Source organism: Trichomycterus rosablanca, chromosome 23 (assembly GCF_030014385.1).
Source record: "Trichomycterus rosablanca isolate fTriRos1 chromosome 23, fTriRos1.hap1, whole genome shotgun sequence".
Classification (NCBI taxonomy): Eukaryota; Metazoa; Chordata; class Actinopteri; order Siluriformes; family Trichomycteridae; genus Trichomycterus; species Trichomycterus rosablanca.
Window position 1 is genome coordinate 6,117,523 of NC_086010.1, and position 26,461 is coordinate 6,143,983.

Genomic DNA, 26,461 nt, shown 5'->3' on the forward strand with positions numbered 1-26,461 from the left:
TAAATATAAAATAATATCAATAAAAATAATAAAAATCTATTTTAGGAGACACGACAATCAAGGCAAAGTGTTTTACCGTCATACATGTAATATTTCAGAATGAAATTTTTGCTGTCCATTTAAGTGGCACGGCAGTCTAATAAGCTAGAGCATCACTCTCTGTGTGCAAAGACTCTCTGTGATGCTTGGATGAGCACTAAGTAGCCACAGCTGGCCATGTCTGAGAAAACAAATGTCGGATATGCTTTCTTCTTACTGCTGGTGTCTGGTCTAGGCACACAGAGGGCAAAACCATAGTGTATGGTACGACTTTCTCTAAGAATCCACCAGTGGTTGGTGTTTAAAGGCCCGGGAACTTACCCTGTGTCAGAAAAAAGGGCGCTTGTCTTTGGCCCTCCTCGGCCAGCGTAGGGGTAGTGCAAGAGGAGAGAAATTCTGATGAGAAGTGGAAATAATAAGCTGGGATAAAGAAGGGAAACATTTAAGACTTAATCATGGCAATGAATGGCTCTTAGTACTGGACCCACCGCTACCCAAAGAAAGGGGAAGGGGGTAGGTCTAGAAGAGAGAAATGTTGAAAGGAAATAGAGCTGGACCTGGCCAGTGAATTGAAACAGCCCGGTGAAATGTAATTTTCCTTGGGTTGAGCATTACCAATAAACACTATTGAATCCTGTTTCTGTCCCGACATGATAGGAATTTAATTTAAGGCCCACAGGGATCCTTTCCTTTACTCTCTCTACCACTCTTTCTCTCTGTGCTTGCAGCGCCACTGTAACGGTGCCACGTCACTCTTTGGGATGTTTGCAGAGGCAGTAAAATGAGTAAAATTATTTAAATTCTCGATCTGAGGCATCTTTCTAAAGCTTTCTCCCTGGCACAGACTATCAGAAACACCAAATTAGTTTGTCTCCCTCGATTCATACGAACTCCCACAGCTCTGAGGAGAGAAGAGAGTTCTGTTCTCTCGGATTGGCGTAGATCAATAAGCCAGGCAGCCAAGCCTGATTCCGTGGAGGCTTGCCACACTGGCACCACCTCCATCATGGGCCTGCATGAAAGTGCCTGAGCAGGATTTTAATATTTATGATTTATACCATGCGCATTGCACACCAATGGACCACTGTTCTATATGCCAGAATTGCATAGAATAGTATAGAATAGAATAAAATGCACCGATCAGCCATAACATTAAAACCCACCTCCTTGTTTCTACACTCACGGTCCATTTTATCAGCTCCACTTACCATATAGAAGCACTTTGTAGTTCTACAATTACTGACTGCAGTCCATCTGTTTCTCTGCATGCTTTGTTAGCCCCCTTTCATGCTGTTCTTCAATGCTCAGGACCCCCACAGGACCACTACAGAGCAGGTATTATTTGGGTGGTGGATCATTCTCAGCACTGCAGTGACACTGACATGGTGGTGGTGTGTTAGTGTGTGTTGTGCTGGTATGAGTGGATCAGACACAGAAGCACTGATGGAGTTTTTAAACACCTCACTGTCCCTGCTGGACTGAGAATAGTCCACCAACCAAAAATATCCAGCCAGCAGCACCCCGTGGGCAGCGTCCTGTGACCACTGATGAAGGTCTAGAAGATGACCAACTCAACAGCAATAGATGAGCGATCGTCTCTGACTTTACATCTACAAGGTGGACCAACTAGGTAGAAGTGTCTAATAGAGTGGACAGCGAGTGGACTTGGTTATTTAAAAACTCCAGCAGCCCTGCTGTGTCTAATCCACTCATACCAGCACAACACACACTAACACACCACCACCATGTCAGTGTCACTGCAGAGCTGAGAATGATCCACCACCTAAATAATACTTGCTCTGTGGTGGTCCTGGGAGAATCTTGACCATTGAAGAACATGGTGAAAGGGGGCTAACAAAGCATGTAGAGAAACAGATGCATGGCAGAACTGGGATTCAAACTCTTAACCTTTGAATTGATAGCCCAAAGCTCTACCCACTAGGCTACCACTGTCCCGAGATGTAATTTGCCCATGTTTATTTTAATGAACAGGGCAATGTAGTTTATAGTGAACTAGCAAAATTCATAATAAACCTTTTTCTAAACAATACAAGAAAATCCTTGGGGTGGACAGTAGGATGTTCTTGTACTTGTTACCTCATGTGGTTTTGTTTCTCTCTTTATTTTGGTAAATTTTGTCCAAAAAGCATTTATTCAACCTTTAAAAACAGTCCTAAAGGCTTCTAATTAAATAATCCAAGGGGAAATGGAAAAGTCCAAGGGTTCTACAATTTTTCTGCTCTTTTTTCATAATTGCTAGGGTGTAATGATGATTATAAGCTGAAACGGTATTTCATACACAGCCGTCTGTAATGCTGGTTTAAATTGAAGGGGGTTTTCCCCTTTATGCAGGTCAGAACTGTCATTTCTTTCTCCTCGGGCTGATCTCATTATCTTTTATGGTGGCAATGTCTCATTCAAATCACCGTCCCATCAACTTCCATACAATTACCCCATGGGTAATAAGCAATCAGTGTTTATTAGCAGACAGAGAGTCGGATAAAGTGAAGCAAGATCATACCAGTAAATGTGGTTGTGCCACTTTGGTATATCCGCAAAACATCACCCTGCTAGTGCAAACCCATAATAAACAACAATCACACCCGGTACTGACATCATGACCTGAACAATTCAATACAATCTGGGTAAAAAATCCATCAATACTCTTTATCTACTGCTTAAAAACAAGGAACATTTCTATAGACCGCACATTATACTGAACCATCGTTCATTACTTCTGAAAAGAACTACAGGATGCCATCTGTCGAACTGGAACAGATCTTACTGAACTGCAGGGGGTCTGCACCACCACCTATCTGCCCATCATCACCCATCTTGGCAGTGTTATGCCAATTCATACATTTATAGCCCCGTGTTGATTCAACCACATGCCATCAAAAGTGTGATCACACACAACAAGCCCCTAGCATTTTTTTAATTACGTTTTTCATTTCATTTCTCTGCTCCTGTACTCATATCTTCACTATTTCTTCGCAGAACTTGATGTGAAACGTTTTCACTAAATAAAACCATTAGAAAAATAAGTACCATGGTAGGACACTGGGATAACCTGGGTTCGTTGCTTTACAGTAATAACCAATCATATAGTTTCTCCATGGCCACTTCAGTTCACATGACAGGTTGCTGCGCCCCTGTGTGGTGAAATCTTCTTTAATGCCTGGTGAGTGAATAAAGCAGGAGACAAATGCTCTGACTCAATGTTGTACAGATTATAGGAACACTGATAAATCGTTACCAAACACTCAAACACCAGTCCACAAAGAAAAGCCAAAATCAATATTCCAAATACCAGGCAATGATCTGATGTCGTAAATAATGGAGCAACTTAACAAGGATCCAGGATTACGGCACAGATTGGCATTACAACACACAACAAGAGATACAAAGAGTACTAAAGCATATAATAATAATAAAATGACTAACAGATGAGCTCAGTTGTTAACCACCTATAATGGGGTAGACAAAACATTTATGTGCAGACATGACAATTCCAGAAATCTTGTTGAAGAGTGGATTCTGTTATAGCTGAAAAGGGATTCACAACAGATTCATGAGTGGGCGTTTAAATACCTTGTTTTTTATATAGGATATATCACAGGAGGAGTTTCTTGCTTAGCTTAATTAAAAAACATAGCTAAGCGCCCGTTGTGTGTTTACACTTTTGATGGCATGTGGTTGAATCAACACTGGGGTATAAAAGTCTTCTTGATTTCTTCTAATCTCACGGCTGGACTACTGCAACTCCCTCCTGGCAGATGCCCCCATGTCCACTAATAAACCCTTACAACTCATTCAAAATGCAGCTGCTTGCCTGTTTTTTAACCAAACTAAATGCTGCCACATCACCCCACTGCTGCGTTCTCTTCACTGGCTTCCTGTAGCTGCCCGCATTCAGCTTAAAACAATGATGCTTGCTTACAAAGCCAAAAATGGACCAGCTCCAAACTACCTCATCACACCTCGCTCTGTACCACACAATGTCCGAGCCACTAGTCTTGCATGCCTTGATCCTCCACCCAGAACTTGAGGAAGATAAGCATTAAGCCTTTTCTCTGTACTTGCACCCGAGTGGTGGAATGAGGTTTCCCTGCTTGTCTTTCAGCGTCTTTTAAAGACAATTAAAAACTCACCTCTTTACTAAGCACTTAAGCTGCGAGCTAACATGTGCCTACTAACACTTAGTCATTTCTTATTTATTTCCTAAAAAAATTATTTTGTTCTAACAGTTTCAGTAGATTTGTATCCTTGCACTGTTGTCTACTTAAACTAGAGTAGAGTATGTTCACTGTGGAAGCTCTTCTGTAAGTCAGTCTGTATAAGAGCATCTGCATAATGCCGAAAATGTAAATGGATACTCTGCATACTTTTAGCCATGTATTGCATATAGAGACCAATATTTTTTTTGACCTTATATATGCATGTAGGTCATTTTTAACCGAGACAGAGGACGGGTTTAATCATATACCAGTTCTTGATGAATGAGACCTTTTGTGCCAGGAGGCTTGCTCTGTAATAAACAAAATTAATTGAGTTGATCAAGTGGGTTCATTCTGTTAGGCAATATTTAATTATCTAATTATCCTGTTATGAAGGTTTGAAAATGGTTTGTGTCACATTGACCTGGGTGCAGTAGAATGTCTTTCTCTCTCTGACCAAATATTTAGAATATTCTGAATGAGGTCATATAAAAAAAAGAAGGCAATCAATCAAAATAAAAAGTGAAATTTCAGCATTTAGCAGACGCTTTTATCCAAAGCAACTTACAGTTCTGTGACAGTATATTGTCTAAGTATTTGAGGGATTAGGGCCTTGCTCAAGGGCCCAACAGTGACAACCTGCAGTGGTGGGGCTTGAACCAGTGACCTTTGATTACTAGTCCAGTACCTTAACCTCCAGTGAGATGTCACTCATGTTTTTGTTATTTAATGTACAGTAGAAGGCCAAAAGTATGTAGGCACCTTACCTCACAAAATAGCGAATTTCAGTTTTTTAGTCATAACCACTGTAAAGTCCTGGCATACAATTCCCACAGCAGTTGGCAGGTAAGGAGTGCAGGTCAACCCCAAGTGTAGTTCAAAGAAGGCTACAATTTATTCATTCTGTGTGTCCAGTTAGCCTAGGGGCAACTCTTTCTAACATACATGAGACTCAGCTCTGGGTCAGGTACCCTTGGTGATTCACTACTAATTACACCTCTTTAATATCTGGGGGCTCAGCTGATAAACGGCAGTGACTTTTCTTCTCTCAGTTGCCACACCAACCATAAGAAACTGGAGACGGAAAATGCTGTGGCAACCAAATATATTTCTCAAGTCTCTAGTTGCTACTTGTTTTCTGAGCTCTTTGTTTCTTCTTGAGTCTTTTTTTTTAGCTTTCTGGTAAATTTTTTTGCCTGTTTTGTGTGTCTGGCTTAGGCAAGTTTTTAGCACCTTTGCCTGTATACCGACTGGCACTGGTTTGGCGCTCTTTTGTGCTCTATAATTGTACATGTATGAGTACAAGCTGCTTATGTACATTTGATGATTTCCAATTGTATTAAATTATTAGTATTTGTAAATTATTTAGATTTTTTTACAACAAAGAGAGGGAAAAAAGAACACAGTAAAACATGCTAGTGAACCAGAATCCTTTTAAATACTTTGGCATTTTTTTCAGTGTGCATTTTAGAGCGTTCCCAAAGTCTGTTGTTTGCAATGTCTTTAATTGGTTTATTTCAGAAAAATGTTTATTAGTTCTATTGCATTTTCTGGACAAGCTGTACCTCAATTATCTTTGTCTCTTGCACGCTTTGCATCTCACACATTGCCAAAGTAAATATTTTAATTTAGTCTGCTTCTCCAATTCAGTTAAAGACATTTTTTGGCATGACTGGTTTGTCATATTGCCGAAGCAATCAGTTACAAACAGCTGTTAACTTGTACAGAACAACTGAGTAATCTCCTTCTCTCTCTCACTGCAGAACTATGCTGAGAAGGAGAAAGCCATCACCAAAGCCCTGGAGGACCTGAAGGCCAATTTCTACTGTGAGCTCTGTGGCAAACAGTACCACAAATATCAAGAGTTTGACAACCACATCAACTCGTACGACCATGCGCACAAACAGGTGAGCTCAGCATGACCAACGGCTTTGGAACATTTAGAACGGAATGTTGTTCAGTTGTTCAGCAACACCCTGCAGTCATGCTCCAAAACTAGTGGGAAACCTTCTTAGAGAAAAGCTGATACCATATAATGTATATACTCTATAATTATTCTCTTGATTTAGAGGTGACATTCAGGTCTTAGCTTTTTCCTCATTTAGCATGGATGGTAGTCCTGGAGAAAGAGTGAAGCAAACAAAATAAAGACAGAAGTGGTCATAAAACCACTCCTTTTGTCTAATGAGACCACTTCATCAAAACCAGATGTGCAATTATCTCAGACTGGAAACTGTTCTCCAGTGAGCAATGTGGGAGTTGATGTAGCACCGAGGAACATGGTATGAGCTGCAGGTGATATTTTGGACTGAGAGACAATGATCCTGCTTGCTGCATCCTTTCTTCCTGACGAACGCAGCTAAATAAGCTATTTCACAGCCCATGCAACCCATAATCACTTAGCCAGATGGAGAAGTGTGTGTTTGTGTGTGTGTTTATGTGCTGGCCTGTCTTTCATCATGGATCATTCATGGGTGAGAGGTTTCATCCATCAGTTCCATCAAACATTCTGTCACATCAGTACAAATGAGAACAAGAGCTGGGTGAAAAGACAGGCCGAGACCAACACACACACACACACACACACACACACACACACAATTCTGAGGAAGAAAAGACTTCTGCAGAAGTAGAAGTAGAAACAATGAACATCAAGAGAAGTGACAAAAGAGAATGTTGAGGGTGAGAGGAAAAGAGAAACGTTCTACAAATCTTAAGCAGACTCGGTAGGGGATCCTTTCTCCATCTGCCAGCTCCAGCAGCAAAGAAAAAAAAAAGATAGAGGAACAGGATTATATCTATAACCCAAATCACAGAGGGCCTTCAGAAAGCTGTTCGCATCCACTCCATTTGTATCGTGCTTCTCACATTCATTGTAACAAGTGTAGACTATTAATTATATTAAAGTAACAATATGCTTCCAAATTTTTCTTAACAATTCATGTAACAGCCTTTAACTTTCTAGCATAATTGTAATCTCCAAGTATTCTGAACAGTACTTTAAACAGGTCGCAATCCAGCAGATAATTAACCTTAGAGAAGATCACTTACCTGGACTAGATTGCCCGCATTCTCCACCAACTTGTTAGGTGCAGCCTAAAGTCACTACACACACGTCTCTTCTATAGACACAGATCAGGAGAGGATGAACTCCGTGAATCCCGTATGGGAGACCCAGTCAGACTAGAGACAAGGTTTGAGATGCCTTTATTCATTCATATTCATCAAGTGCTTCAAGAGCTTATATAGACACAGATATCTCTAGAATAGACTTAACGTTTAGTTAGAGGAAGTGAAATAGTAAAGGATGTTAAAAAAGCAAAAAAAAAAAACAGATCATAAAGGCTCTGTGGTTAGCATTATCTGCAAGAGTCCAGCACTATAAGTATACAGATACCTAAAATATCTAACAATGATATTAAAGGAATAATATGCTTCCAAATTCTTAACAAATTCATGTAACAGCCTTTAACATTTTAGCATGGTTGTTTTCCTATGCTGAAAACATGGTCCTTAAAGACATGGTCTGATCTGCACAAAGCCGTAACCTCAACCACACTGAACTCATTTGCATTTAACTGAGATATACACCATCCGAATACTTGTGCAAAGGCTTTCCAGAAGAGTGGAAGGTGTTAAAGCAGCAAAGGTAGCACTATCTTCAGATTATTCATGCTTTTGGGTTCAGCTTTGAGTTCCTCCACAGCAAACTTCACCACACCAAGACCAAGGTGTGTTTGTAAGTGTGCCCAGGTTTTAATGAGTTTGGGCATGTAAGCAAGGGCATGAGTGAATAAAGACGTGAGGGGATTTGAAACCTGCAGAGATTTGTGTGTGTGTGTAGGATATTTGGAAGTGAAGTTTGCAGGAAGGTCCACTGAGCAGCTTTTGGCAAAGCATTAATCCAGGTGGGCAGTGAGTGCCAAGGAAACATCAGTCATGTTCAGTGATGTTGTCATGCTGAATTATTTAGAATTCAGCCCTGATTCAGTGTCCTGCAGTGTCACTCAGAGATAAAAATATGGGAAAATGGGGAATAATTTAATTTACTTTGCTTTTAGAACCGCTTTAACACTCTAAAAATAGCGAGGTTTCGACTGTTCCTTAACAACTGCTGCAAGTTCGTCTGCACATTTATGCTGTGAATCTCTTATTCTGCAGTATCCCAAATGTGCTCCAATGAATTCTGATCCAGTAACTGGAGAGGTTATTGAAGTAAAATCAACTTATTGTCATGCGCATGGAACCATACTGAGATGGCGTGTGGTTTTTGACATGCATTAGCATGGTGGAATAGCTATTATCGTAGCCATAATTAAAGAATAAGGGTTTAACATGGTCATGGTTCCAGTACACATAGAAAACAACTTATAATTTTATATAGCGTACCTGAGTCTTGTAGTCATGGTAACTACTTTGACCTCCCGCTAAGAAACCATGTTAGTTATGTTGTTCTGGCTGCAACAACATAACGTGGTCAATGTTTAAGTGTTGCAACCACCAGATTCGCTCTCTATCTTTCATCCACTGTCTGTATCGTCTTGCCTATCTTTTCACTGGCCCAAACATGTGATACCTCCAAATCCCTTACCTGCTGAGATGCAGATGACAGAGACGTTATATAAGTGAGCAAACATCTCTGAGTGACACTGCAGGAACTGAATCAGGGCTGAATTCTAAATAATTCAGCATGTCAACATCACTGAACACGACTGATGTTTCCTTGGCACTCGCTGCCCACCTGGATTAAAGCTTTGCCAAAAGCTTCTCAGTGGACCTTCCTGCAAACTTCAGTTCCAAACATCCTACACACACACACACACACACAAATCTCTGCATGCTTCAAATCCCCTCACGTCTTTATCCTCTCATGCCCTTACTTACAAACTCATTAAAACATGGGCACACTTACAAACACACCTCCCACAAGAAGACAAAGCACTTAACCTGACAAGCTGTCATCTTATAAACAAAAGACTTTACAGATGTGTCGGCAGCCAAGCTTTTGTCTTAATCCAACTTCACATCCCTAAAGTGTTTCATGAAGTATTTATCCACCTCTGCACAAGCAGAATCATGTTTAGGTGGAACATCATTTTGATGTGGCAGCACAATAACGTAGCTGGTAGACCGAGGGTCTGCAAATAACATGGTCCTAAGGAACCAGGTGTGGTCCTTGCTTTCGGTCACTGTCTGTTAGAAGTTTGTGCTTCTTGTGTCAATATGTGTTGCATTGAAGTAGTCCAGTTTACTTTTGTTCTCAAACACATGCTGAGGGTATATTAGTTACTCTAAGGTCATTTTTGGTCATATCGAAAAGGAAAGTGGTGAACATTTAAGAAGTACTGGAGATTATGGTGAAAGGTAGAAAATTGGAACTCCTTTGACAATAGGCATAGTTTGACAAATATATGGAAAAACAAGTCAATTAGCATCATCACTAAGCTACGACTGATAAAAGCCTTGGTCTGGCCTGTAGCCACATATGGATGTGAAGCGTGAACATTAAATAAAGAGGAAGAAAGACACATTTAGGATTTTGAAAACAAGTGTGTCAGAAAACTGCTGAAAATGTCATGGAGGAAGATGACCACTGAGCAAGAGCACAGGATGGCCAGAACAGAAAATGAGCTACTGAACCCCTACTAAAGTCCAGTAAGTTACGTTACTTTGGGTGTGTGATGGAGCCCCCACATGACAACATTGAGTGTAATGACATGACCTAAAAGGAGAAACCAAGAACTACCTGGATTGACATCAAGACAAGGATTGCATTATCAGGGGTTAGTTTGCCTCAAGCGACAGGAGACCGAGGGCACTGGAGAAAACTGACCCATCTGTGCAGCCAATTATTACAATGTGATGAGGTTGTAGTGACGTGATGTGAGAAGTTAAACTTCTTTGGACCCAAAGTTTGGGACATTTGAGCAAATGCATAATTAATGGTAGCTCAGCGGTTAATGTAAAGGATTAGCCATCAAAAGATTGCCAATTCAAGCCCCAAAACTGCCAATTTGTCACTGTTGGGCACCTGAGCAAGGCATTGAACCCTCAACTGCTTAAACTGTGTCAGTCATAATTGTACATAGTCGTAATTGCTGTAAATGTTTAATCTCTGATCAGTTTTTGAGCCTCAATTCACTCCTGGTACTGATCAATTTGTGGTGTGTTAAAAACGGCGTTCTGGGGTTTATGAATGAAACCAACAACAAATACTTTTACAGTAGGTATAGTAGGTATAGGATGCAAACTGGCATTTATAAACTCTTGAGAAAGAAGACACCTGACAAGGTTGAATCTATTAATATGCACAATGATTATTGTTAGTCAGAACTTTCATTCATTTATCTACTGATTTTACTAACCACTTAAGTCTAAGTAGGGTTGCGGTGGGTCAAGTGCCACTTGTAAACACTGCGCCACCTGAGCGGCTGTACCAGAACTTCTCACATTCATGTACAAACAAAATCCTGTAAACAAACGTTCTGATTTTTATTTAATAATTTTGCTCCACAATGGGGTGGACTGACTATCTTTGGATAAAAAAAAACAATATTCTCACATTATTATTTTTTTTTTTAAGAAATAACTTTCTTATTATTGCATCTTCTAATCATATTTCCTGCAGGTCAAGTTCAAATCCCTTGTATTTTTAAGGAGAAATCTGTAACTGTAAATCTGATAACCAAGAACTCACCTTCAAAAATAAAACAATAACTCACAATAATAATCTCACATTATTATTTTTTTAAAGAAATAAGTGTATTTCATTATTATTGCATCTCCTAATCGTATTTCCTAACGGTGAACTGCAGGTCACGTTCAAACCCCTTGTACGCTCTAAAATCTCAAATGTACACATAAAACATTCTTCACAACAGTGTACTGTTGCTTTTCCCCACAGTTTCATAGCCTGAAGCTTCTTGGTTCGCTGTTATGTCGGCTGCCAAGGTTGAAAGAGCATTGTCAATGTAGGAGTTTGCTTTTTTTTTTCCCCAGAAAGCTTTTTCCCTTCACAGTCCCTTTGTATGGTGGCAATATATCTACACTTATGAGCCTCACCTTCCTCTGAACTCCCTTTCCTTTCACCTACAAGTCTGACAGATAAATATTAATGTTTTTGGGGTCATTGGGGAGGCATTTTCCGCTGACAGATGCTAATGGCCTTTGAAAAAACCTAATGGAAATACAGACCATTTCACACGTTGGAGCTTCTGATGCAGCAGCCCACACACTATATAACCAAAGAGCATGGCCAGAAAACAGTCATCGCTTCTCCGGCGTCAATTACTGTGGGTCCATGTATCTCAAGTCCATTACCAGCCGCTGGTTTTATTGCATTATTTATCAATGACGAACGCAACTTTGTCCTAATTATTTCACCTCAGTTTAGACATTGCATTACAATACTACCTGCTTTCTGTGTCTACCCCGGTGTTTGACAGTCATCAGACAGGAAGTGTGAGGTCTAGCATGTGCTTCCACGAAGACATGGAAGGATCAAAGTGCAAGTTCCGAGTTGTGGCTCGTGCAGCCACTGGGCAGATCAATATAAGATTGACTGGTGTTGCATGGTTGCTAGGTGGGACAGGAATGCTGTTTCTGTCAACTGAAATAGCACAACCAATCAGCTCACAGCTTTTGGGTACCAACAGCTCGTAGCATGGCTGTATGACAGAGCTAAGATTCGACCTCTTAACCTTTCTATTGATAGTCTGAAGCTCTACCCACTAGGCTACCACTATCCCATGGATACAATAATAATTTAATTTTATCCTTCTAAATATAAACAACATTGATTAGGCTCGGTGGGTAGCACTATCGCCTCAGAGCAAGAAGGTCCTGGGTTCGATTCCCAGGTGGAGCTGTTGTTTACTCTGTCTGCGTGGGTCTCCTCCCACAGTCCAAAGACATGCAGTCAGGTTAATTGGAGATGTGTGTGTGAATGTTTGTGAGTGTGTTTGCCCTGTGATGGACTGGCAACCTGTCCAGGGTATTTCCAACCTTTTGCACAGAGAATTTGACCCACCGCAAACCTGACCAGGATAAAGCGATGGTAAAACAGACAGTGAATGAATAAATGATTAGTCAGGAGCAACATCGAGGGAAAGTAATTTGTAACTCTGTAAAGTGAATTCATAGATCAGTCCATGATGGTTGTATTCAGTATTAAATATATTTCACTGTATAGGTCATGCACTAGCTTCAAACAGCATAATGCATTATGGGTAAATTTTGTTAATTTGCACACTCCATATTTTAGAGTCAGAATTAATCAGTACAGTTGATACTTTTAAACAGACCTACTAAACGATGCCCAGTTTTGTTTTTCCCCCTAATCCCATCTGTTCTCTGGGTAAAGTTGGATCTGTGGGTTTGGTTGAGTGAATTCGTGCACCTGAGCACTGTGACTTTGAATTAAAACAGCTTGTCATGGTAGGGTCTCATCAAACTTGTAGGAATGAGTGCATGCATAATTGGATATTTATATTTATACACACAGCCCAGATGGATTTTAGCAGGGAGGTAAGTTTAACATCACCTGACCTTGAGCTTGTTGGACGTTTAAAACCATGGTCATTGATGGTCAACTCAGCCACAGGATTTCTCTGTGTATCCGTAAACATTATTGCATTTATCCGAAAATGCACCATTGTTGAACAAGACAGCCTGTCTTTAGGATTTGGAATCACTATTCAAATTCATCCCACAGATGGTTAATGTAGTGGGGTAAGAAAAACAGACTTTATGGACCTGGCTTTGTGCATGGGGCCACAGCTATACTGAAAGACGTAAAAGATCATACCCGAACTGTGTATACATAATTTCTACATGCCATATAATGGATCATATGATTGATTTTTATACACCTGTAACATAAATGTAAAACACCTGAACCCAATACATTAAGAGAAGTGTCTACATACTTTTGGCCATGTCAGTGCCTATAATATTTGTTATAACAGGAATGATTATTGTGCTACGGTCCATTTCAGGAATAAACACACTGTGAAAAGGTTAATGTCACATACGGTTAACCCAATTAAATCTGTCAGCATGAAGCAGCATTAATGACTGTGAAGACAACAGCTGTCTCACAAATCCTTACTGAGAAACCCAGATGTGTGAATGTGTGTTTTTTTTTTTTTTTGCTAAGGCATGTATGTGGGCGATACCTCATAGCCAGAGGCGTTTCTGTTTTAGCAGCCTGTCCGTGTTCCACTCCAATTGTGCAAGACAAATCTAGTAATGTCTTTTGAGAAGCAGAGGTCATGGTCATTTACAGCTGTCTGATGATATTTCACACTGAGTTGCCCCCTCACGTTTAGCCGGAGGAGGAACCCTCTACTCCCTGCTGATTCCTCAGAGTGGTGACTTGTTCAGTGCTGGTCATACGTACTGTCTGAAGCATCTATTTTAAAACACGTAACTAAATGAAACGCATGGGCACAGTTTGAGAGTGTATGTAGACAAGCAGCCACTGGAGGTTTTGCTGGTGTTTAATTAAAGAAGCTTCTGGCTGCTGTGATGTATATGGGAAAAAATCTAGCAATGATCAGCCAGCATTTGTCTATTTGTCAGAAATAAAGGGACAAGGTAGGAACAAAAATGGATGGATGGATGGAAGGAAGGAAAAGAAAGGATAGGATATGATAGGAAAGATAGGAAGGCAGGATAGGAAGGAAGGAAGGAAGGAAGGAAGGAAGGAAGGAAGGAAGGAAGGAAGGAAGGAAGGAAGGAAGGAATTGATGGAAGAAAGGAAGGGAAGAAGGAAAATAGGAATAAAGGGAAGGAAGGAAAGATAGGTGGATGGGAAGGAAGGAAATATAGGAAGGAAGGGATTGATGGAAGAAAGGAAAGGTAGAAAGGAAAAATAGGAATAACGGGAAGGTAGGAAGGAACCAAAGATAGGAGGGAGGGAAGGAAGGAAGGAAGGAACTGAAAGATAGGAAGGGAAGGAAGGAAAGAAGGAGGAAGGGTAAGGAAAGGAAGAAATGGAAAGATGGGAAGGAAGGAAAGAAGGAATTGATGGAAGAAAGGAAGGGAAGGAGGGAAAATAGGAATAAAGGGACATCAGCACATTCCCTCCCGTAGCCTTCGCTCTTCTGAGGCTAACCTACTGTCCATACCCTCTAGGACCAAGCACCGGACCTGGGGTGACAGGGCCTTTTCCATAGCTGCTCCATCTTTATGGAATGCTCTCCCCAAACACCTACGAGATTGTCCTGACCTGGCCAAATTCAAGTCACTTCTCAAAACTCATCTATTCAGAGTGGCATTTAACTTGTAACAACACAAAATAAATGCTTTTATTTTTGCTATTCTTTTTAATAGTTTTTATACTTAGATCACGACAGAAATGTGAAGTCCTAGATCCTAAAACTTGTAAAGTTTTCAGTTTCCTGATTGCATGTAAATCTGTCCTGCTTCTGTCTAATTTTAAGAAATTGTTCTATATTTGTTGTTCTCTCTCATAATTTAGCTAATTTTTAATGAACTGTCTTATGCTGCTCTCTTTGTTTTTATCTTAATTATTCTTGATGTTGATGTACTATTTTGATTTTGTACTATGATTTGTATGGTGTATGTACGTATTTGTTTTGATTATTTGTCTTATGTAAAGCGTCTTTGAGTATCTTGAAAAGCGCTATATAAATAAAATGTATTATTATTATTATTAGAAGGGAAAGATGGATGGATGGGAAGGAAGGAAATATAGGAAGGAAGGGAAGGAAGGAAAGATAGGAAGGAAGGGATTGATGGAAGAAAGGAAAGGCAGGAAAGAAAAATAGAATAACGGGAAGGTAAAAAGGAAGGAAAGCTAGGAGGGAGGGAGGGAAGGAAGGAAGAAAGGAAGGAAGGAAGGAAGGAAGGAAGGAAGGATGGGAAGATAGGAATAAAGGGAAGGAAAGAAGGGAATGATGGATGGATGGGAAGGAAGGGAAGGAAGGAAAGGAAGGAATGTAGGGAAAAGTAAAGGACTGAAAGGTACACAAAGTAAGGAAATGCCATATTGAGGGAAGAAGGTAGTGGTGAATGTACACTGATGAGCCAAAACATTACAACCAGCAGAAGAGCTGAGTGCACTGAAAAACAGGAAGACAGAATCAATATACTGTATATTTTCATCTGTTCCCTCTGGGTTGCCCATAGTGCTGAATAAATGCTCTTAATAAGCAGTCATTCCTATTATTAACATACTTTTTCTTTATAACACCTCGGACTTCTGATTGATTGTGTGTTCAAATACAGCAGACCTGTGTAATAGGTCTTCCTGTGCAGGCTAGTGCGCATGAAAACAAATCTCCATCCCAGACTTAATCTTTAACACAAAACAGGATTGATTATAAAAATGAAGACAGCAAAGGTCAGTCAGGGAGTAACGCAGGAGCGGTGTTGCTCATTAACCTTGCTCGTTGCCTGTCCTGGGTAGTTACTTTACTGAGATGATTTAAACTGGATTGCTGCAAGGATGGATATCGGCAATCAATTCACACTGAGTAATAAATATCCAAATATTCTTTACAAGGAGGTGAAGAGTACATATTGATTAGTTGTAAATGCTCATTGCCTTACATTTTGAAACTCTTGATTAGACACTAAAATTTATGTCAATATAAAATGTATTAATTACAATTAATTATCAATGTGTCTATTTTACACACAAAATCAGTTTAGCACATAATGTTTTAGGTTCACTAGGAGGGTAATACAGAGCCATATTAACTAACCTCTACCACCAGGGGCATCTGAATGCAAGCATCCTGGCAACCCAAGCAGGCTTGGTCAGTCCTAATAGCCAGAAAATGTCAGCTTCTGTACTGACATAACACTGGGTTTCATTCCAAACCTAAAAAGTTGGCCTTTATACACCCTGTGTCATGTCTGTCCACAGTATGTGGACATTTCTGTTGAACTATTAGGTTTAGGTGTTTCATCCACATCCATTACTATCTAGTGTATGAAATTAAATACAGACAGTTATACAGCTTTCATTAGATGGTCCATCTGTTTCTCTGCATACTCTTTTAGCCTGCTTTCACCCTGTTCTTCAATGGTCAGGACCCCCACAGGTCCACCACAGAGTAGGTATTATTTAGGTGGTGGATCATTCTCAGCACTGCAGTGACACTGACATGGTGGTGGTGTGTTAGTGTGTGTTGTGCTGGCATGAGTGGATCAGACACAGCAGCACTGCTGGAATTTTTACATACCATGTCCACTCACTGTCCACTCTATTAGACACTCCTACCTAGTTGGTCCACCTTGTAGATGTAAAGTCAGAGACGATCGCTCATCTATTGCTGCTGTTTGAGTTGGTCATCTTCTAGACCTTTATCAGTGGTCACAGGACACTGCCCACGGGGTGCTGTTGGCTGGATATTTTTGGTTGGTGGACTATTCTCAGTCCAGCAGTGACAATGAGGTGTTTAAAAACTCCAGCAGCACTGCTGTGTCTTATCCACTCATACCAACACCACCACCATGTCAGTGTCACTGCAGGGCTGAGAATGACCCACCACACAAATAATACCTACTCTGTAGTGGTCCTGGGAGAGTCCTGACCATTGAAGAACAGCATGAAAGGAGGCTAACAAAGCATGCAGAGAAACAGATGGACCACAGTCAGTAATTGTAGAACTATAAAGTGCTCCTATATGATAAGTGGAGCTGATAAAATGGACTGTGAGTGTACAAAGAAGGAGGTGGTTTTAATGTTATGGCTGAACGGTGAATAGACAAAACATATCACATCTGGAGAATTGAGAGACAAATAAATCCAACCAAGTACAAAAGTGTCTTGATGAAAACCTCTTTCTGGGCACAAAAAACTCAGACTGGGCATCTTAGCTTTCAACATGATCAAAACAACACTGGACAACCTTCTGGGCAAGTGCCTGAATGTCCTTGAGAGGACCAATCAAAGCCCAAACCTAAACCCCATCAAACATTTGTAGAAAGGCTGAAGAATGGGACACTTAAAGCTGTAATTTCTTCGAAAGGGGCTTTTTTTTTTTTTTTAAACAAAGTATTGCATAAAGGTTCTGAATCTTTTGTGAATAAGATTTTTAATTAAATTTCAAATCTTGCTCCAATCCGTTACAATGAGTGAATAAGTGTAGATTGACAGATAAAAAATTTATCAATTCGAAATGAAATCCACAACACAATAACGTCTGCAAAAATTCTAAGGGTCTGAATACTTTCCAAATCCACTGAATCCTGCTTCATTGTGTGTGATTCACGTCTTTGAAGAGATAAAGAAAGGGTTTTATTTGAGTTTAAGAAATGTATTATGCTGGAATTGAACTGTTGGTCACATTTTCATTACTTTGCCACCAATATGCTCCAATGAAACATTGCAATGGCTTATTTTTTAAGGCCATCTGATTTGGACCTATTTATAATAAACAACTACGTTGTTTTGATGATTTGTAGGGCCAAAATGAAAGGTGAGGTATTTTACTTCATCATATTGTTCATTTGAACAACATTAATAATGGGAGCCACATTCAGTGGCATAACTACGGGGGGGTTTGCAGGTGCACTGGGGCCCATGGCAGGGGGGGCCCTCCACGACATGAACTCAACCACCCACCTCACTGCCCCCCCATTGGCTGCAAGTGTTATGCATGTATTATGGCAAGCCAAACAGGAAATATAGGAAATATATAGCAAACACTGATATATATAGAATAAAACTGCTATATATACAGTGCCTTGCAAAAGTATTCAGCCCCCTTGAACTTTTCAACCTTTTGCCACATTTCAGGCTTTAAACATAAAGATATGAAATTGTAATTTTTTGTGAAGAATCAACAACAAGTGGGACACAATTGTGAAGTGGAACGAAATTTATTGGATATTTTAAACTTTTTTTAGAAATAAAAACCTGAAAAGTGGGGCGTGCAATATTATTCAGCCCCTTTACTTTCAGTGCAGCAAACTCACTCCAGAAGTTCAGTGAAGATCTCTGAATGATCCAGTGTTGACCTAAATGACTGATGGTGATAAATAGAATCCACCTGTGTGTAATCAAGTCTCCGTATAAATGCACCTGCTCTGTGATAGTCTCAGAGTTCTGTTTAAAGCGCAGAGAGCATCATGAAGACCAAGAAACACACCAGGCAGGTCCGAGATACTGTTGTGGAGAAGTTTAAAGCCGAATTTGGATACAAAAAGATTTCCCAAGCTTTAAACATCTCAAGGAGCACTGTGCAAGCGATCATATTGAAATGAAGGGAGTATCAGACCACTGCAAATCTACCAAGACCCGGCCGTCCCTCTAAACTTTCAGCTCAAACAAGGAGAAGACTGATCAGAGATGCAGCCAAGAGGCCCATGATCACTCTGAATGAACTGCAGAGATCTACAGCTGAGGTGGGAGAATCTGTCCATAGGACAACAATCAGTCGTACACTGCACAAATCTGGCCTTTATGGAAGAGTGGCAAGAAGAAAGCCATTTCTCAAAGATATCTATAAAAAGTCACCTGGGAGACACACCAAGCATGTGGAAGAAGGTGCTCTGGTCAGATGAAACCAAAATCGAACTTTTTGGCCACAACGCAAAACGTTATGTTTGGCATAAAAGCAACACAGCTCATCACCCTGAACACACCATCCCCACTGTCAAACATGGTGGTGGCAGCATCATGGTTTGGGCCTGCTTTTCTTCAGCAGGGACAGGGAAGATGGTTAAAATTGATGGGAAGATGGATGGAGCCAAATACAGGACCATTCTGGAAGAAAACCTGTTGCAGTCTGCAAAAGACCTGAGACTGGGACGGTGATTTATCTTCCAACAAGACAATGATCCAAAACATAAAGCAAAATCTACAATGGAATGGTTCACAAATAAACTTATCCAGGTGTTAAAATGGCCAAGTCAAAGTCCAGACCTGAATCCCATCGAGAATCTGTGGAAAGAGCTGAAAACTGCTGTTCACAAACGCTCTCCATCCAACCTCACTGAGCTCGAACTGTTTTGCAAGGAAGAATGGGCAAAAATTTCAGTATCTCGATGTGCAAAACTAATAGAGACATACCCCAAGCGACTTGCAGCTGTAATCGCAGCAAAAGGTGGCGCTACAAAGTATTAACGCAAGGGGGCCGAATAATATTGCACGCCCCACTTTTCAGTTTTTTATTTCTAAAAAAAGTTTAAAATATCCAATAAATTTCGTTCCACTTCACGATTGTGTCCCACTTGTTGTTGATTCTTCACAAAAAATTACAATTTCATATCTTTATGTTTAAAGCCTGAAATGTGGCAAAAGGTTGAAAAGTTCAAGGGGGCTGAATACTTTTGCAAGGCACTGTATACTGTATATACTGTATATATGAAATTTGTTGAGGGGACCCGATATTTCTTTTTTGCACTGGGGCCCATGAGCTCCTAGTTACGCCACTGGCCACATTATGGGGATATAATGCATTGTTCACATTCTTACTATCCTTCACAGTATTTTGCTTTCTAGCTTTTACACATTAAGTATGCATCAAAAGACTGCTGGTCTTGTTTGTAAATTAATTCTATTAAATTATTTCTATTAAAGTCTGGGGTGTTCTTGGTACTCATTTTGGTTTCAGTACATTCAGGTTGACAATAGGCTGACAGACCTAGTACTGGTATTGAAAGGGCAAAAAGCTGTGGCTTCATAATAAAGAGAAACTGTGCTTGTTTGTTTGTTTATTAGGATTTTAACGTCATGTTTTACACCTTTGGTTACATTCATGACAGGAACGGTAGTTACTCATTACACAAGATTAATCAGTTCACAAGGTTATATTGAACACAGTCATGGACAATTTAGAGTCTCCAATTCACCTCACTTGCATGTCTTTGGACTGTGGGAAGAAACCGGAGCACCCGGAGTAAACCCACGTGGACACGGGGAGAACATGCAAACTCCACACAGAAAGGACCCGGACCGCCCCATCTGGGGATCGAACCCAGGACCTTCTTGCTGTGAGGCGACAGTGCTACCCACTTAGCCACTGTGCACTCAGGGTGGTGCAACAATCTAATGCACAAGTACACAAACGCAGAGATCCAAGTTTGAGTTACAGCAGGAATACTGGCCTGATCGGACACTTTACAGACACAATCGGGCGTGTCTTAGGCAGGAAAGACACAATAGAAGATCAATGTCTGGTCGAGGTGCCATACTCTATATGGCAGGCATAGAGAAAAAGAAGTACTGAAGCACCGGCTACTCTCATTTAATTTCCCAAGTCAAATCAAACAGTCCAATTTCTTTTATTTCCCTGCTGTATAAAGTGAGTGTATCTTATAGTATTCCTTACGTCTGCCTATTTACGTCTGCCAAACAAACAACGCTGCTACTTTATTGTTTTCTGATTGAATGTACACTTTCTGATTATTCTGTTTTCATTAGATTTTTTTTCCTCCCAGCAGAATGAACTGATAAGCAGACAGCCAGACATCCATCTATATGATTCGAAAGACTTCAAAGAAGATCTTCAATATAACAAATTAGAGTCCGTATCCCCGGTATAGCTGCCACATTAAAAGAGAATAAAATGAAATGTTTAGCTGAATCCAGATACAGATTATATCAGCTGATTAAGACACTGTAAATAACATTTTACTTTGCTCTCGAGGATATGTATATCTTATACGTGTTGTTACTTATTCATTTATACATATTTGTTTGTCGTGTGTGTTTTGGCAGAGACTGAAGGAGCTCAAGCAGAGAGAATTTGCACGCAACGTCTCGTCTAAGAGCTGGAAGGATGAAAAAAAGCAGGAGAGAGCACTGAAACGGCTACATCAAATTGCCTTGCTGAAACAGAAGAGGGACAGGTGAGCCCTTCAGTTAAAGCCAAATATATATATACAGATACTTGTTAAAAAAAACTAACCAAAATGTATGTGGACACTTGACCATGACTGATTTGGACTTCATATTCTATGACATTGGTACTTACTGAAGTATCCACTCCCTGCTGTGACTATAACAGCCTTCACTCCACTGAAGGTTTTCCTACAGACTTTAATGTGTCCATGGGAATTTGTGCCTATTCAACCAAAGAAGGCAGTTAGCGCTTGACGTTTTAGTCATCAGTGCTCTGTCTAGGCTTCTGGAATTTCTTCACACCAAACTTGCCAAACCATGCCTTTTTTTCAAGCGACCCATATTTTGTCCATGATTTTTACCGCGACCCAGGCAACACATTAAAACCCATCAAATTCATCAAAACCAATTATACTTAATTAATGAAAACTGAGGCAATCTGGTCTCACTATGGTTTACAAGGTGTAATGTAAACCCTCCACAAGGGGGCGTTCATGTACTTTTCTTTTTATTTCTTTTTTATGTGCCTGTTAAAATTCATTTATTTAAGTATTACTATTTTTGTCTGTGACCCAAGAGACACAACCCTAATGGACCTTGAATTGTGCATAATGCCTTTATTAAATTGTTGCCACAAAGTACAGAGCAATGGGTTTGGCTGGAACAACTGGAAACAGGGTTTTAAACCATGTTTGTACCTATTGTCATACCGGGCTGATGTGTTGCCAATTAAACTGAAAAAGTCTGTGACAGAAAAACTAAACCAATAGGAGAACATGATTATGTATAGATTTTAATTGTACTATTATTTTTATACATTTATTGGAAATGATCATAGACACTTACATATTTACATTTTTGAAAATTAGCAGACACTTTTTCAATTGAGGGTTAAGGGCCTTGCTCAAGGGCCCAACCGTGGTAACCTGGCAGCAACATTTTGATTACTAGTCCAGTATCTTACCTGCTAGGCTACAACTGCCTCATACAACTGATTATAGATACTTGTAATTGTCTATATTTAGAAAATGGACCAAAACCAGGATGCTGGATGTATGTTTTCGAAAGATTATATTCTAATACTGAAAGCTTGACAGAATAGATTCCCTATTATTTGTGACATCATTGTAAACAGTTGGTCCTATAGTCTATTACACAAATATTGACCATCAACAAAGGTAGTAATACTGCTAAGTAGTAATGCTGGTTCACCACTGGCAGTTTGCCACTGTTGGGACCTTGAGCAAGGCCCTTAATGCTCAATTGCTTAGACAATATACTGTCACAGTACTGTACGTCACTTTGAATAACAGCGTCTGCTAAACGCTCAACACATTGTTGAGGTAATACAAACTGTACAGACAATATGTGTTTAGATTGTTTAATTGTTTCCATATTGTGTTTGTTTGACAGTGACAATGAAAAGAGTCCAGAGTTAAGAGCTGCACCCAGAGACCAGCAGCAGGAAAAAGTTAGGCTTAAAGGAAGTGACCGGCATTCCTCCAGGCATTCCTTCTCCAGAAACCAGCCTGAAACCGCTCCCTCTCCAAGCCCACAGAGTCCTCCGTCCAGTTCTGAGCTCAGAGATCAGTGTTCCATTCAGGTTCAGTGTTCCTCGCTTCTGTCTCAGACCCCGAAAGGTCACAGGCACACTAGGGCGGGGATCTCATTCTGTTTCGCAAGACGAGCTCAATTGAAGCTGGACTCCTGTGCATCAGTGTTTAATGATGGACCAGATGAATCCAATGATCAATTCAATGATCAAGCGCTTCAACAAGAGCAACAGAAGATGTCCTTGCAGACCCTCTGGTCCAGAACTCTTTCTCCCACACTGACACAGGAAGACCACAATCTCATTCTTGACTCAGTACCCCCAAGGCAACATTCAGATCAACCGAATCAAGAGGATTCAAGAGACAGTCTGGAGTTTGAGGTGAAGCAGGGTTGTCAGAGGCAAGGTTGTCCCAAAATACATGTACCAGAACATGAAAAGCAGTTTGGATATCTGGAAGATGCAACAGCTAACCAAAGCCTGATATCCAAACAAGAGAAGACAGACCAAGAGTCTGGACTATTCAGCACACATGATGACTTGCTAGCAGGCAGCAAACATGGGATGACTGAAAAATGTCAATCAGACACTGAGGGGGACTCTATGTGTAAAAATACTCCTTTCTTAAATGTTGTGGGCAAGGATGGAAGTAAGCTGAAATGGCCATGTGAGTTTGTGAGGTACACTTCTGACCACCCCTGTGTGTCCTACAGCTGCAATCCATTCTGCTTAAATTTCAAATGCACAGAAGGTCAAGAAAACAGCAGCGGGGTTCAAAAATCAGACTCCAACCTCTCAAATCAATCTAGCAAACATGAAAAATTAATCCAAGATGTTGCTAAGCCTAAATCAGGCATTTTAAAGCCAAAGAGACACAAACACAAAGTAAGGAGAAGGATTCATGAGCGTAAATTAAATGTTGCAAGGGAACCGTGGATGGGCTGTGCACCTGAAACCTTCTCCCAGATGCCTACTGCAGAACACTCTGAATTTAAAAGCACCATAGACAACCAGACACATGTAAAAAAGAAACACAGGAAGAAGAGGCACAAGTTCAGGAAAAAAAGATCACAGAGGAACAAAGCGTCCAATAAGACAAGACGTCTAAGCTTAAAAAGTATCATCGTGAATGCCTTTTCTTCACCAACATACCGCAAACAGAAGCGCCAAAGGTTGCTATCTGCCGTCCACCTGTCAAAACAAAGGGCTTTTTTGCATGCTTCCATTCAATCCCCAGCTGAGATTGAGGATGATTACCAGTGGTATGACAACTTCTGTGAGTCCAAACAGGCTGGTGATAGGCTAGCTCCATTCAGTGACAAGTCCGGCTCATGGGACATTCAGTCAGACCTAAGCTCTGATGAGGACCTGCCTGCTTTTCAATGGGAGAGAGACTGTCCTTCTCCTGTGTCAACTCCCTCATATTCCTGGAGGAGTGGACACTGTCAGCCCAATGCGTACATCAGAAGATCTAGTCACAATTCCCCTTGCTATGGTTACAGACACACGTCAGACAGCCCAGATAGAGACACCAAATGCAGACAGGACTACTGGGATTACAGAGACTCAGAAATCTACAGGGAGAGGAATTACTCTGGATTTTTCCAGAGTCCCTGTATAATAAAGCAGAGGTACAATATCAGAAGGCAAAAGAGAGTCCATGAGGAGAACAAGAACAGAGAATACCAAAATCTAGGCACAAAAAGAATATGTATTTACAGAGTATATGGGGATGCCGAGCCTCACGAAACAAAAAGCGATTGGTGGTGCGGGAGGCTCAGACCTGGTCGTAGGAGGCAAAGAAAAAGAAACAGATACTGGTTAGGCTCAGAGGTGTGTAAAGAGAGAAAGTATTATCCCCCCAGTCCTCTGCCCAGGCACAGCCCCACTTCCTCCAGTACCACCAGCATTTCAGACCTCAGTGTAGATTGTAGCTCTCCCATCAAACCATCCTCTTATGGGCAACCCCAACCTCATCACAGTGACTTAAAATGGCCAGCAGAGAGATCCACCAGGACCAAAGCTTCACATTCAAGAGAACACACACCCAAAGCAAGGAGCCCTTCACCAGTACCCACATCTGTTTCTAGATCAGAGACAACACTTTCAGACCCTACAGAAAAGCAGAAACACAAACCCAACTCCCCTGAATCATCACATCAGACTATATTAACAAATACAAAAGCCACTGATCTTAGAGTTCGCTCTTTCACACTTCCCTTGATTGGTAAACTCCCCTCTTTAAAAAAAGGAACACGACAGATAGGAATTAACACAGAGAAAGCTAGTAGTTGCAATAACCAAGTTCAAACATGTTCAAAACCTGAAAACCAAGCAACGACACCTGACACTCCCCAAAAAGAAATGTACAATTTAACGTTATCCACCAATCAAAGAACTACAGAGTGCAAAAAAAGCTCCACAACTCTCGAAAACCTCAACAGAACCCCGAAGCAAACATCCGAAACTCTGGAAAATCAGACCTCAAGTTGCACAACCCCTCCCCTGACTAAAAAACCAATAACATTCACTGAGGATGAAATAGATAAGTACAGACTTCTTCAACTTCAGGCCCAGCAGCACATGCAGCAACAACACCTCCAAGAGCACCACAATACGCCAAGATATTCATCAGCCCTGGAGGTTCCTCCACTGAATCACACACCTATGCTCGCTCCAGAGCCTTCAAATCAGACCTTACCGTTCCCCTGTCACCCATACACCATAGATCAGCCAGGAACACTTTCAATTTTCTCCTCTCCCTGTCCTTCCCCTTCTTTTGCATCCCACAAATCTCCTCACTCTGCTCTCCATCCCTCTCTCTCTCAGTCCCACTTTGCCCCGTTTCCCTTCCCTGCTGTTTTTTATCCAGCTTCCCCTGCAGTGGTTTTGTCAACCCACCCACTCCACCTGATCTCAGCAGCAAACCTCAACCCTCCTGGCCTGGCACTTCACCCCTTAACACACTCATCGCTGCTCTCCTCTGTGCTTACCCCGACCCACATGGCCGCTGCCAGGGCTTTGCAGATTCACCCCTTACTTCATCCTCTGTTCCCTCGACAGGACTTTCAGCACTACCCCAGTATTGCCAGCTAGTACTGGTGATAAAAAAACAACAAATAAGAACAAGAAAGACAAGAGAGGAAAATGACTCGTACCACTTATGAATCTGACCACTGTCTAGCACTGTTTATGACTCGGCCAAAGGATTTACAATTTCACTGATCCACCCATTTTTTATGCTGATAAGTCTGTCTGCATTCTCTGTATATGACAATCTAGTCATGTAGTGTCCTGTCCCAAGACTTCTGATTTACATTAGGATGTACTTGATTCATTTCAGCAAATGTTTGCCCTGCTTAATTTGAGCTGTACTTTACACTTGGAAGGCAATTAAACTGTTATTTAAATTAGTCCTCAGCACACGTTTGCATGTCATATGACATTTCACTCAAAGATGTCAGAGAACCAATACAAACTGGGTTTTTTGAAGCTTGAATTTGAAGGATTGAGAAAATATTTTAGCATTAAAATGACTATAGATGTATGAAAAGACAAAGGAGGAAGATATAAGAAGTGAAGCATGCAAGTGATTTGTTTTGCCCCAATACGCTAGAATAATGTTGTTTTGTTTTACTTTTCCATGCATTAAAATTAAAATGAGCTGAGGTAAACTATTACTATAATAGTCTACCGTGTGGAGTTGCAATAATGTTTTTTATCCAAGTTTCAAAGACTTCTGTGGTATTTATGTACTGTACTTTCTAATGAGAAAACAACTTTAACATAAGGTGTGTGTATAACTTGCATTTGTCTAAATTATCTGTTTTA

The 26,461-nt window shown here is 40.6% G+C and overlaps 1 protein-coding gene across 1 annotated transcript in view; it reads left to right on the forward strand.

Annotated features, from left to right (window-relative positions):
- Nucleotides 1-25,726, forward strand: part of LOC134300769 (zinc finger protein 804B) — a 71,033-nt gene extending 45,307 nt beyond the window's left edge. The window contains exons 2-4 of the mRNA XM_062985190.1: nt 6,020-6,163; nt 20,956-21,086; nt 22,492-25,726. Of these exons, the coding sequence (XP_062841260.1) occupies nt 6,020-6,163; nt 20,956-21,086; nt 22,492-25,726 (3,510 nt within the window). The remainder of the gene's footprint in view (nt 1-6,019; nt 6,164-20,955; nt 21,087-22,491) is intronic.
- Nucleotides 25,727-26,461: the final 735 nt, after the last annotated feature.